This window comes from Sardina pilchardus, chromosome 2 (genome assembly GCF_963854185.1).
Source record: "Sardina pilchardus chromosome 2, fSarPil1.1, whole genome shotgun sequence".
NCBI lineage: Eukaryota > Metazoa > Chordata > Actinopteri > Clupeiformes > Clupeidae > Sardina > Sardina pilchardus.
The window spans coordinates 43,707,993-43,720,332 of record NC_084995.1 but is presented as its reverse complement, the minus strand read 5'-3'; the positions used below and the strand labels follow the sequence as shown (position 1 = coordinate 43,720,332).

General features: G+C 45.5%; 1 protein-coding gene across 1 annotated transcript in view; it reads right to left on the bottom strand.

The window, feature by feature from the left end:
* Nucleotides 1-1,340: 1,340 nt before the first annotated feature.
* The window catches only part of fhip1aa (FHF complex subunit HOOK interacting protein 1Aa), a 29,105-nt gene continuing 18,105 nt past the window's right edge, over nucleotides 1,341-12,340 (bottom strand). Inside the window, exons 7-13 of the mRNA XM_062552858.1 lie at nucleotides 12,005-12,172; nucleotides 10,885-10,964; nucleotides 10,229-10,416; nucleotides 8,364-9,344; nucleotides 8,044-8,222; nucleotides 5,458-5,578; nucleotides 1,341-3,978 (exon numbers count right to left, since the gene is read on the bottom strand). Of these exons, the coding sequence (XP_062408842.1) occupies nucleotides 3,794-3,978; nucleotides 5,458-5,578; nucleotides 8,044-8,222; nucleotides 8,364-9,344; nucleotides 10,229-10,416; nucleotides 10,885-10,964; nucleotides 12,005-12,172 (1,902 nt within the window). The 3' untranslated portion in view covers nucleotides 1,341-3,793. The remainder of the gene's footprint in view (nucleotides 3,979-5,457; nucleotides 5,579-8,043; nucleotides 8,223-8,363; nucleotides 9,345-10,228; nucleotides 10,417-10,884; nucleotides 10,965-12,004; nucleotides 12,173-12,340) is intronic.

Here is a 12,340-nt window from a genome sequence, read left to right as displayed (position 1 = left end):
AGTATGTTTGGGGAGTTTTGATACTGCTGAACACATCTTCATGCTGAGTGCAGTCATGTGGAGCACGGAGGACTGTGTGGGATAATTGGGTTGGGCACAGATAGTGCTGAAGTACATTAGCAGTTCAGACTGCGCTGAACCCACCAGCCTCCAGTTCAAGAGTGGCTCAGCTATAGGGACACTGACACCTTATATTTTCTGTCATAGTTGAATTGTAGTCAAAATGAAATGTAGTTTTTTGAAGGTAGAGAGGGGTCATGCCGCTTAAGATCATATCAGTAAAGATTAGTCTTCATGAGGTTAGTGAAGGCAGAGGCTATCTCTGGATCAGATAGAGTGGGGTCTCATCTTCCACTACTGAAGGACCAAGAGCAAAAGGAGTAATCTGTTGCAGGAAGAAGTGGTGCATGATCCTTGTGCTGCATAGGCCTATAGTGTGCTGCATAGACCTAATAGTGTGATAGATAGGCCTAATAGTGGTCTGCATAGGCCTATAGTGTGATAGGCCTATAGTGGTCTGCATAGACCTAATAGTGTGATAGGCCTAATAGTGTGCTGAAAAGCACAACACAAGACGCAGGACACGTACTCCGAGGGATGGACAAACACAGACATGTGACAGGAGAAGGATCACATCTTTGTGCTGCTGTGCATAATAATGTAACAACAAATGTACAGTTTATTTTCAAACTGTCAACAAATATCTCCAGTTACTGTGAGATCCCCAGGAGTGATTGTTAGACAATTACCAAAATATACGGGTAGGAGCTTTTGCATCTTCTAGGGCATACAACAATGGAGACAACTGCTTCATTTGTCTGACAAGCTTTAAAAGTGGCTTAATATTAAGTCAAGCATGAAGTTTCAAAGAAGAATAACACTGGCAAATGTGTTGTTAAACACAGGTCATTTCCCTGTGCTGTGAGTGCCTGCTTGTAACAACCCCCGAGGCCAGTAAATGACAGATAATGGCCTATCTGACCGCACAAAAGCAAAGGTTTGGATGGCTGAGGACAAGGCTGCTTTGGAGTCATAATAACCAAAGCACTGAGGAAAGACCCAGTTTTCAACAAAAGCCTCCATTTGAATGAAAGGACTAACTGTACAAGAGGGGGACACGGCCAAATAAGGACAGCACTCACTCCAATTCTACACATTTCCAACCTCTCCTGACTGAGTCACTGTTTGAATGTTCGCACAAGAAGACACTGGAATTCATTTGAGCCCCCTCTTTCAGTGTTTCATCGCTTAAATATAAAATCACTACACCACTAGAGATTTGTATTCTCTACAAAAAGGAGCAACTTGTCAGTGGAGTAAACAAACACAGAACAGATAAATAAGGTAAGAGAGCTCTTTAATAAAGACATCATACATGTGTGTATGACAGACAGAATAAAAACAAGAATCCACAGAATGGGAACATTAAAAAATCGTAACTACAAGAGCTTCAAGGGGAAATATGGGCTTAAAATGTACAAATAGACAAGAGTGTTTAAACAGCCACATCTGTGTCCAGGGATCACAAAATGAAGATGGGAAGAAAGTCATACCATTTCAAGTTGTTAAGGTTGTTAACTTTAGGAGACTCTGATGAGGAATGCACAAGAGATATTATGAGGCACTCTACACAAACAGAAGCCCTAACCCTAGAATACACTCATTTATAAATATCTTTGGGTTCATGTTGTCTGCTAAGGTCACCGTTACCATGGTCATTATTATACCACAACAATTGGTTCCTACAGCAATCACGGTGTGTAGCCTACAGCCTGTCTCTTTGACTTGGTGAAACATTGTAAGAAAAAGATAGTAACTAAATATCTTTCATTTTACAGTGATGACACCCCTGTCTGTATTATGCAGAATTGTAAAAAAAAAGATCCTCCAAAACCAAGGCAACTCTTTTGAGTCTTGGGGGCCTACAGCATACTCCATGCAGGCTTAGATCAACATTAATCACTGCAACAAAATCAGTACAAATTGTGCTTATGTGGTAGAAATCTGTCTCCATACCTAAAGGCATGCACACATACACATACATTATATATATACACTCAGATGTCAACTCCAATAGAAATGACAGGCAGAAAAATGCAGAACTCCCACACAACTTCTGTGAAAAAATATGGCAATAGAATCTCTCTCTCTTTCTACAAAATGGTTTAAATACCCACCCCCTTCAGACATATGTATAAACAGTACAGTACACAGTATACTAAATGTCAAAATATCAATTTACACGTCTCTTGTTTGCATTAAAATAACTTCCACAACCATTTCCGTAAATGTGTTAACTCTAATATGGAGTAAGGCTTGGATATTGGTTACGTTATGACACACAGATTGTGTCATATGATATGTTTAATTGCTGTGGGGTTGTGAAATGGAGACTGATGAGCAATGTAACTCAATGAGGTATTGCCTATTTTCCTTAGGCTTACAACTGTTGCTGAAATAGTTCAACATCAGAGTTCAACATCAGTAATGCACTGGGTGGCTCGCCAAGTTCTCTTCAAAAGAGTTGACATCAACTGTACTGTGTGTCAGTAGAAATAGTGAAGCAAGGTGGAGCTTAAACGATGGTGCTCACACGATTAAAACAAACAGGCATGGTGACCTCCTTAAGATCACTGCTTGTGTGAGGTCAGAAACCATCAGAATGATGTCCTTCTATACCCCTTGTGCGTACCATCACAGAATCCAGCCAAAAGTAAATTGTGCTTTTTTCCTAACTCATAAAACTCAAAGGACAATTAAATCAGATTGGCAAGCAAGCAAAGTAATCTCACAGATAAAAATGCATGCAAACTGTGTTGTGAAATTGGAACCAATACAATTAAACTTCAGTGAGTAAAAACGATTAATCACCTTTTTAGTGTAAGATTGAGTGGAAAGACTTTAGACTCCAGAAGTGAGTGTTTTCTGCAGTTAACCTCGACCTAAAACCCCCCAAAACGAAGAAAATAAATCCCGGGAAGAACCGTTGTGTGTAAAAAGCATTGCATCACATGTAGGCAGCAGTGTTGTCCACGAGCTCATCTGAGCAACAGGAGGCACAAACAGTCTTATGCTGGAAGGCCACAATATGGAGTGTACAACAACCAATTGAGATATACCCTCTGAGATATCACCATTTGAGTTCATAATCATCTGTCTACGAACAAACAAAAGAAAACAACCATGTTCCACACGGCTGTGTTGACCGATCGCAGCGCGGCCACCGGCTCCCTGCTGCGCTACACTGCCCCTGACCTGTTCTGCCTTTGGTCTCCTCCTGCAGGTCTCCTGTTTCAGGGCTGTTCACTGGTGTCCGGTGTCCCCTGGGTGGGGTGGAGCAGGCTACCAATGTAGGTCACCTTCTGTGTACGCACACGAACGATGGGATGCATGCCTCGCACGTAAGACACTTTGCATAGGATTGTCCGCAGGCATGCTAAGCCACTAAGGGTAGTGATCAGATGTTTCCAGATAAAAGGGAATGGTTAAAAAGGATTTATGCAGAGTATGAGGAAAAAACTCACACGACTTTAAATAAAGTCATGTGTTTTAATAAAATAAACTGAGTAGCTGATTAATCATCCATCCAAGAGGTATCTTCAAGTCTATTAGTGCAGAGAAGAATGAGACGGTCGTTATTGAAAGGTCCTTAAGACGTTGGAGAATGTTCACGCATGTTCCCATCCCACTGCTCAGAGTCCTGTTCTACTCCTCCATGGGGAGGTGGGAGAGGATGGTGTGCTCCTGGACTACTCCTCCATGGGGAGGTGGGAGAGGATGGTGTACTCCTGGGCTACTCCTCCATGGGGAGGTGGGAGAGGATGGTGTGCTCCTGGGTGATGGCCGCCAGTTCTTTGAGGAACTCGGTGAACAGGACGGTGCCGTACACCTCCGTGCGGTTGGCTGGCAGGATGCTCTTGGGTTTTGGTACTCCACCATCCCCACCATTCTCCGAACTGTGAGAATCTGGCCTCACATCTGTGGATCCAGAAAAAAGACAAACGAGTGGCTTAGGCCGGGAGATGATTTCCCTCATGAGTAACATGTCATTACACAGCAGGCCATGGTGCGAGCAGTAAAAGATTTTATGGTAACACTTTAGCTATGTTGCTCCTTTCCAAGACAGCAGTCGTAAAGTCAGTGTGAAATAAACAGCGTATGTCTGTCTGTAGGTGATACACAGCTGATAGAGTATATCTGACAAGTGCTCAGAGCTCTTGGACACCCTTTATGAATATTACATCAGGGACAGTTGTGACTGATGACAGACATTATTCTGAGACCTGAAAAGACCTGAACAGTGTAACCATGACAATATAAGACAGTGTTCTGAGAGCGCTGAGAACAGGCCTCAGTGCAGTGGCAACCACACATGAGAACCAGCTCTGTAAGGGATAATCAATGACGCGCCGTGCGTTTATAGGAAAATAATGCACGTTCGAAGTGGTAATAAGGACCCGACGCCGCAGGCGGAGGGGACTTTACACTTCGATAAGTGCATTATTTACCTATAAACGCACAGGGCGCGGAGTTGATTATCCCGCTTATACCACTGCTACTATCATTTTCGTTTATATTGCCGCTGTCTTAGATACAACGTTGTTGTTTTTACCGTTACATTAACATTGGCGAATTGATATTCAAGTGTAATAAGCCCAAAAAAAGGAAATACTTCATAGCCGTGCGGTATATAGAAAAATAATGCACGTTCCAAATAGCGCATCACAATAGGAAATTTGACCAAGCAGTGGTATAAAATAACAATATTTGCTGTTTCACTGACTCAGCACAAGGTGCATTCAAGCATGACTGGGAGGAGTAATCAGTATCACGTCTAACATCTATAAAGATATAGGACACAGGTCAATGTTATGTTTCTTGTGGCTTCCTTCCTTGTCTGTGGGTGGACACACACACATGAGTGGTGCACTGACCCTCCCATGTTTGCATATGGGATTGATCGTATGTAGCCTACGCTATTATATCAGCAAATGATTTTGTCTAATGATTAAATAGCTTTAGTTCATGCTTAACAGACATAGCACAACTTCTATGTTCTGTGTCATAAGAAATTAAACCCCAGTCGGTTCAATACAACTGATTTCTATTCCTATACATGAATACACATATATGTATAAATATGCCGTTTCAAACGTCTGTATTATGACCTAAATATACCTTTTATGTTACCTCATGCATGGAATTCATATATGCACTGACTGAGCCTCTGGATTATTAATAATTTGTTACTCTGTTATAAATGTAGCCAGAAATTCTGCTGAATTGGAGAAATTCTACTGATAGAGAAATGTACATGTGCGCATGGTACTCAGAGCTAATGGTATAGAGAAGAAAAAAACAAATCTCTAACTTAAAACAACTCAGATATGACAAACAAACACCAAGATCCATGACAACAGCATGTAGGGGCAACAAGCTGACTAATAATGAACTTGCCTTCACCCCAGAGGGAGCTCTCTCTGGCCAGTAGGGAGTGCTGGGCAGTTGTCAGCAGTTCTGCAAAGTCTTTCCGGGTCATTGCAACCTGGTCAATCTGATTCTTCACAGATGCCAGCACCTGGAGCCACACACACAGCAGCACAAATGTGATTCAAGTCAAAACAGACAGCACAGTCCTTCACTGGTCTCATGAACAAGTACTTGGCCAGAAAAAGGCTTATGGTAAATGAAAGAACAGTACGGTACTACTAATATGCAACACTGCAGTGGTTTAGCAGTCGTATTCTCATCCCCCAAACACGAAACTGTAAGTGTTTACAGAAAATCTTTCACCTCATCTTTTGAAACTCTCGCTCTAGTTTTATTACAGGCTTTCCATCAGGCGGACAGCTCCCAGCTATTTGATTTACTTGTTTACATTTCATTCTCAATTATGCATAGAACAACACTAAAAGAGCTTCTCTAGAATCGTCTCTCTGGAGAGTTGGTCTGTAGTGAAGGGCACATAGGGGAGTCGTTTCATTTGCAAGGCATTCTGGGATGGCAGCGTCAGTGACAGACAGCTCTAGAGACTTGCAGGTTCATTGGCTGGCTCGTCTGATGAGTCTCCAAGGATTTGCTCAGAGCAAAACCGAGCAGACAGTTGTTGTTTTTATCCTGCGTCTCTTACCTCAGTGTTGACAAAGTGCTAGTGACTGGGCAGGGCACTCGCTGTTCTCTGAGGGAGAGTGTGTTTGTGCCAGTGAAAACTGTCCCAGATCTCCCATGGTAATGGAAAAGGCCCAGATAGAGCGATTATGGAGCAGGGAGAGAAACATCTGAACACCAATCCATAAATAGAGAGATGCGAAGAGCCAACTTTAGCAGCTAGGAGACATTTCAATCAGAGAAATATACCATCAGACAGGTGACTAGCCTGAGCTGACATAAGCTTGCCACACATCTCCCAGAGTGTGAGGCTCAGGCATGTGAGTTGATGGTGCTTATCAAAGCGCTTAACACAGGGGCTCCCAACCTCTTTTGGCAGGTGTCCCTATTTCAATGTCACAAGATGTTGTAGACCCCAATCATTCATGAGAAGCGAGAGGAAACGCAACTCATCTCTGCTGTATCATCCAGACAAGTGCGCTACTTTGATTTTCCGCAAATGTCTTTGCACATCTGGTTGTTTAACTACTTTGTTTTGAACATTGATCAAGCATAATTCCATCAAACATCTTATGCAGGCTGTCTAACTTTATTTTTACTTAGCTGGATTGTAACAAAGGATCTGTAATTTAACTTGGATATCATGGGGTTATTAATATTTTTTTATTTAGTTTATGTAAAATTTGTGTATGTCAGCTGACCCTATTTAGATTTCAGGCGACTTCACATGGGGTCCCGACCCCAAGGCTGGGCAATGATGGCTTAAGAGTCTAGTGAAGCTAGTGTAAGGTGTCTCCTCGTGCTCCAAGTCTAGTGAAGCTAAGCTACGCAGGTGTGTCCTCGTGCTCCAAGTCTAATGAAGCTAAGCTACGCAGGTGTGTCCTCGTGCTCCAAGTCTAGTGAAGCTAAGCTACGCAGGTGTGTCCTCGTGCTCCAAGTCTAGTGAAGCTAAGCTACGCAGGTGTGTCCTCGTGCTCCAAGTCTAGTGAAGCTAAGCCATGCAAGTGTGTCCTATTGCTCCAAGTCTAGTGAAGCTAAGCTACGCAGGTGTGTCCTGATGCTCCAAGTCTAGTGAAGCTAAGCTACGCAGGTGTGTCCTAATACTCCAAGTCTAGTGAAGCTAAGCTACACAGGACAAGTGTGTCCTAATGCTCCAAGTCTAGTGAAGCTAAGCTACGCAGGACAGGTGTGTCCTAATGCTCCAAGTCTAGTGAAGCTAAGCTACGCAGGTGTGTCCTAATGCTCCAAGTCTAGTGAAGCTAAGCTACACAGGACAAGTGTGTCCTAATGCTCCAAGTCTAATGAAGCTAAGCTACGCAGGTGTGTCCTCGTGCTCCAAGTCTAGTGAAGCTAAGCTACGCAGGTGTGTCCTCGTGCTCCAAGTCTAGTGAAGCTAAGTTACGCAGGTGTGTCCTAATACTCCAAGTCTAGTGAAGCTAAGCTACACAGGACAAGTGTGTCCTAATGCTCCAAGTCTAGTGAAGCTAAGCTACGCAGGACAGGTGTGTCCTAATGCTCCAAGTCTAGTGAAGCTAAGCTACGCAGGTGTGTCCTAATGCTCCAAGTCTAGTGAAGCTAAGCTACACAGGACAAGTGTGTCCTAATGCTCCAAGTCTAGTGAAGCTAAGCTACACAGGACAGGTGTGTCCTAATGCTCCAAGTCTAGTGAAGCTAAGCTACGCAGGTGTGTCCTAATGCTCCAGGAGAGGAGTGAAGCTACGCAGGTGTGTCCTAATGCTCCAGGAGAGGAGTGAGGCTACGCAGGTGTGTCCTAATGCTCCAGGAGAGGAGTGAAGCTACGCAGGTGTATCCTAATGCTCCAGGAGAGGAGTGAGGCTACGCAGGTGTGTCCTAATGCTCCAGGAGAGGAGTGAAGCTACGCAGGACAGGTGTGTCCTAATGCTCCAGGAGAGGAGTGAGGCCTGCAGTGCTGACCTGGTAGAGGGAGCGCACGCTGGGCTGCAGCACCATGCTGGTGTTGAGCAGGAAGGAGCGCAGGATGGGCTGGGGGTAGGTGGCCAGCTGGGCCAGGATGCCCGTGAGCAGCAGGTTCACGTGGAGCGAGTTGTCCAGCATGTTCTCCAGACGCGACAGCAGCACGCTCACAAATGGCCCTGAGGCAGAAGGTCAGAAATAGTCAACTTGGTCAGAAATGCCAGCCAATACTACACATGTTAAATACATAATATACCTTCATATCTTATAAGCTTCACATGTAACTACAGTATACCATCAATGGGTATGTCAGTATTTACCAGTGAAAGGCACTCCATGGGTCCTGCTCCCAGGCTTTGTTACAAACGGTGAGGTGATCTTCTCTGCCTCTGGCGTTTCAGCGGTAAAGGAGAAGTCCACCTCCTCTTCCTCCTCCTCCTCCATGGGGGAAATGGCCCGCTGGAAGTCCCGGTCGGCTCTGATGGGGCTCCCCGCCTCCACCCCCAGGGTCTTGATCAGCTCCTCATACTGGGCCATCAGCTCCTCCCCATCCACACTGGACTGGGCCTGTAAACCGTACTGGCCCTGGTCCTCCTCCACACTGTGCAAGGGAGAGAGGCCGAGGCCATTACTGACTGTCCCGTCGCTCTCCGGACAGGTCTGCACTAGCTGGTGGTTATTTGCATCTGTTAATGGATTTCCTGAATGCGCTTGCTTGTCCGCAGGTGCTGCGCCCACAGCTTTGGGCAGTTCAACAGGGTCATTGGCATCCTTTTGTGCCACGAGGTCGTACACCATGACGTCGTTCTGAAAGTCGGACTCCTCGATGTAGGAGCCCTTGATGAGCATGATGGCGTTCTTCCTCAGCTCCTGGATGTGTTTTGGGGGGTCCGCCGGCATGGGCTTAGTGTCCTCCGGCTCCGGCGGGGGTTGAGCAGAACCTGCATCGTAGCTGTCGTCCCACTCCAGCTCCTGCAGGTTGGGGGCCGCGGGGGAGTCCCTCTGGGGGTCTGGGCGGGGCTTCAGCGGGCGGTGGGACTGGGGGATGGGAGGCGGCTTCCGGGAGAGCGTGTTGGCGCGCGGCCTGCCCCCTTCCTCGAGGGCGCTGGGCTGGTACTCCTCGGGGGGCGGCTTCTCCCCGTCGTAAGGCGCCGACCACACCTGACAGGCGCGGATGCACCTGCTGATCCCGCTGCGGGCGTCATACAGGTAGTGCAGGTAGCTGGCGTCCATGTAGATCTCCGAGCCAATGACACAGGAGTGGCCCGAGCTGTCCATCTGAGAGCAGTCCTCATCAGTCTCTGGGAGAACACATACAAAATAAACTCTAAAACTGCCCCCGGTACACTTCAATCAGCAGTACGGGGAGTCTCTAAAGTCTCTAAAGAGCACTGAAATAAATAACTTGTTTAGCGTATACAAAGTAACTGGCATATGCATACAAATAAGGGGGGTAGCAGTATTGCACATTCATGTGAAGATCATAATAATGAGTCTGCATCAGAATAATGACACACACCAGATTTCAGATTTCACTTGCATACACTCCCCACTAAGTCTAATGAAAAGTCTTGCAACAGCGAGAGATTTCCTTTGGTGCTAGGCACTTTCTTGACTCAGATTAACACAGGAAATGCCACTGTGCTGCTTACAGAACCAAAAAGACCCATACAGATTTGGATCAAGCCCTACTTAACTTACTTGCTTTCTGTACCCAACACCTATCCCTTCAATAAGATTTGACAAACAATCCGAATCAACTATTCTGAACCACTTAAAATGAGATCATCTGTCTAGCGCTTACGCGAAAAACAGAATTACCGTTCAATCCAATGGCAGTCAAACAGAGCCACGGCCTACTTTTCACGTGAAATCAGCAGAGAGTATTTATTCAGCTCTGCACACCATCTCCCTCCTCTTTCCTTATCATAAGAGGTAGGAAAAAGCGCAACACTGCTACTTTCGAATCACCACTTTATTTGACTATAATGACGTTTATATATAATAACGTACTATAATAACGTCATGATAGTCAAATAAAGTGGTGATTCTAAAGCAGCAGTGTTGCACTTTTTCCTACCTCTTATAATATTGAACCCTTAAAAAGCTGCACCTGCAAAAAAAAACGCTATCAAGGTGTGCAGGTCCTTTCTTGACTTTGTGGAATAACCCCCTCTCTCCTTACCCATAGCTCCATCTCCAGTCTTGGACCACAGCACTCCGTCCAGCTGTCGGATGGGTGGGGGGATGATGTCCGGGGAGCAGCAGGACGGGGTGAGGGACAGGAACTTAGCGGCGGAGACGGAGTAGCAGTCCCTCTCCCTCAGCACGGCTCGCTGGCTCAGCATCATGTGATTGCACGGGATCAGGTACCTGCACATGCAGCAGAGGAAAGAACGTTACAGCTAGGCCCCCCTGAGGCTACTGCTGAGGACAGCAGGCGTGGGAGTGACCATACGCAAGGGTGCAGGGGCAAGTTGCATTGAACATCTCCACAGCAAAGCCTCGAAATGAACGCATGAGGCATTGCAATCACAAACAGCAGGTCTACTTGGACCTCTACAGGGGCTTCAAAGAGGTGTGTGAGCCTATTAGCTAGATGGCATAAATCCACACAGCACCACAGAGACATTCAGAATTAGGCTAGCCACCTTTTTTTGTGCTACTGGTGATTGACAAAGCCGATTTCGAACTGTTGACACACATGGAAAAGCTCACACAGGCACACAATAGTGGGGCACACTTGCAGGGCTGTACAGACACATACTAGTCAAGCAGTAAAAACATTTATATAGACTATGACTTTGTGCAAAAACGAGTAAGAATAACAAACGTGCTCACCTTAATATAAGCTGTAACATGACATCCTCACAGTACAAGCCAATCAGGGTGCGGAACAGGGCCAAGGACACAGTCCCCAACTAGAAGGAAACAGGAAGGTCAACAGTACATAAACAGCAGTCCAACAGATACAGTATGGAAAAGCCTTTCACAGTTCAACAAATAGAAAAGATGCACTTCACTCCAGCCCTGAGGTGTGTTGAATACATTCAAATGTTGTTTATACAATGCACATTATTCTGGAGACGCCCTGGTGTTTCAGTCATGAGCTGCGTATATCTGAGTCTGCCCAAGAGGATGTTTTGGGCTAAATTCTTGAGGACTTCCTCCTTTAATGACCTCCTCAGCTGAGCATCCTGTTCTGCCACCCAACATCTAGAAATAATCAATTCACTCCCTTTAAAAGCGCTGGGTTACTGACTAACCATCATCAAGCCATTGTTCTCAAAACTCAGGGAAAACCTTTGACATCACTGAACTTCAGCCTGAAGTACAGAATTAGGCACATTCTGAAGAGGCAACTGTAGAAGTATTTCAGAGAAGAATTAGAAGAATTTCCTTAACCATGTTGTTACTTATGTACAGTCATGTGCCTTAACTCTCTCAGCATTGTCTGGAGAACTACTGTATGCTGATGACGAGTTGCAAAATATAGTAGAACAACAGTAGCAAAAGGTGCTGCTTCAATTCAACTTTAAATCAAACAACAGCTTTTCAAACAAACAAAAACAAACTCAAAAACAGTCCAGCATGGGTGGCATCTTTGCCGTTCAAAAGCCAGTATTTTTCCATACGAGTTGTTTTGTCTAATTAGACACAGAGATAGCTACCCTGTCAGCGAGGCAGCCTTGGCTCTTGATTCTGACATTTATTCCAGCAGAGCCAGAGGCTCTACCGTCATCTCACCAAGTGGAACACAAGTTAATACATGTAAAGGTTGGCTTTAAAATTCTGTCCATCGTTTTAAACGCTAACGAAGAAAAAAAAAATCAAATCCACAGTATGTGGTGGCTTGTCTGTTGTTGGCTGGTGGCTGGTGGGGCAATACAGATACAGTTGAATGTTGTTGGCTGGCATGGCTAATACAGACATAGATGAATGTGTCCTGGGCTGGGCTTACTTGGAAGGGCACGTTGATGCGGCTGACGAGGGTGTCCAGGATGTGGACGCTGTCGTGGCGATGCAGCAGGATGAAGCTGAGGAAGGTCTGCAGGAGCGCCGGCTCAGACACGCTGCGCAGGAACAGGTCCAAGTAGGCCGTGGTGGTCATCACCTCCTCCAGAGTCAACTACAGCATGGAGCACAGGACACCAACCAAATGAGGCTTTTGTGTGGTCTTTCTTTGATGTTACACTTTACTAGGCTGGGCGAACCCTGCCTGAACTTCCAGGGAATTTGAATTTCACCTCCTCCAGAGTCAACTACAGCATGGAGCACAGGACACCAGCCAAATGAG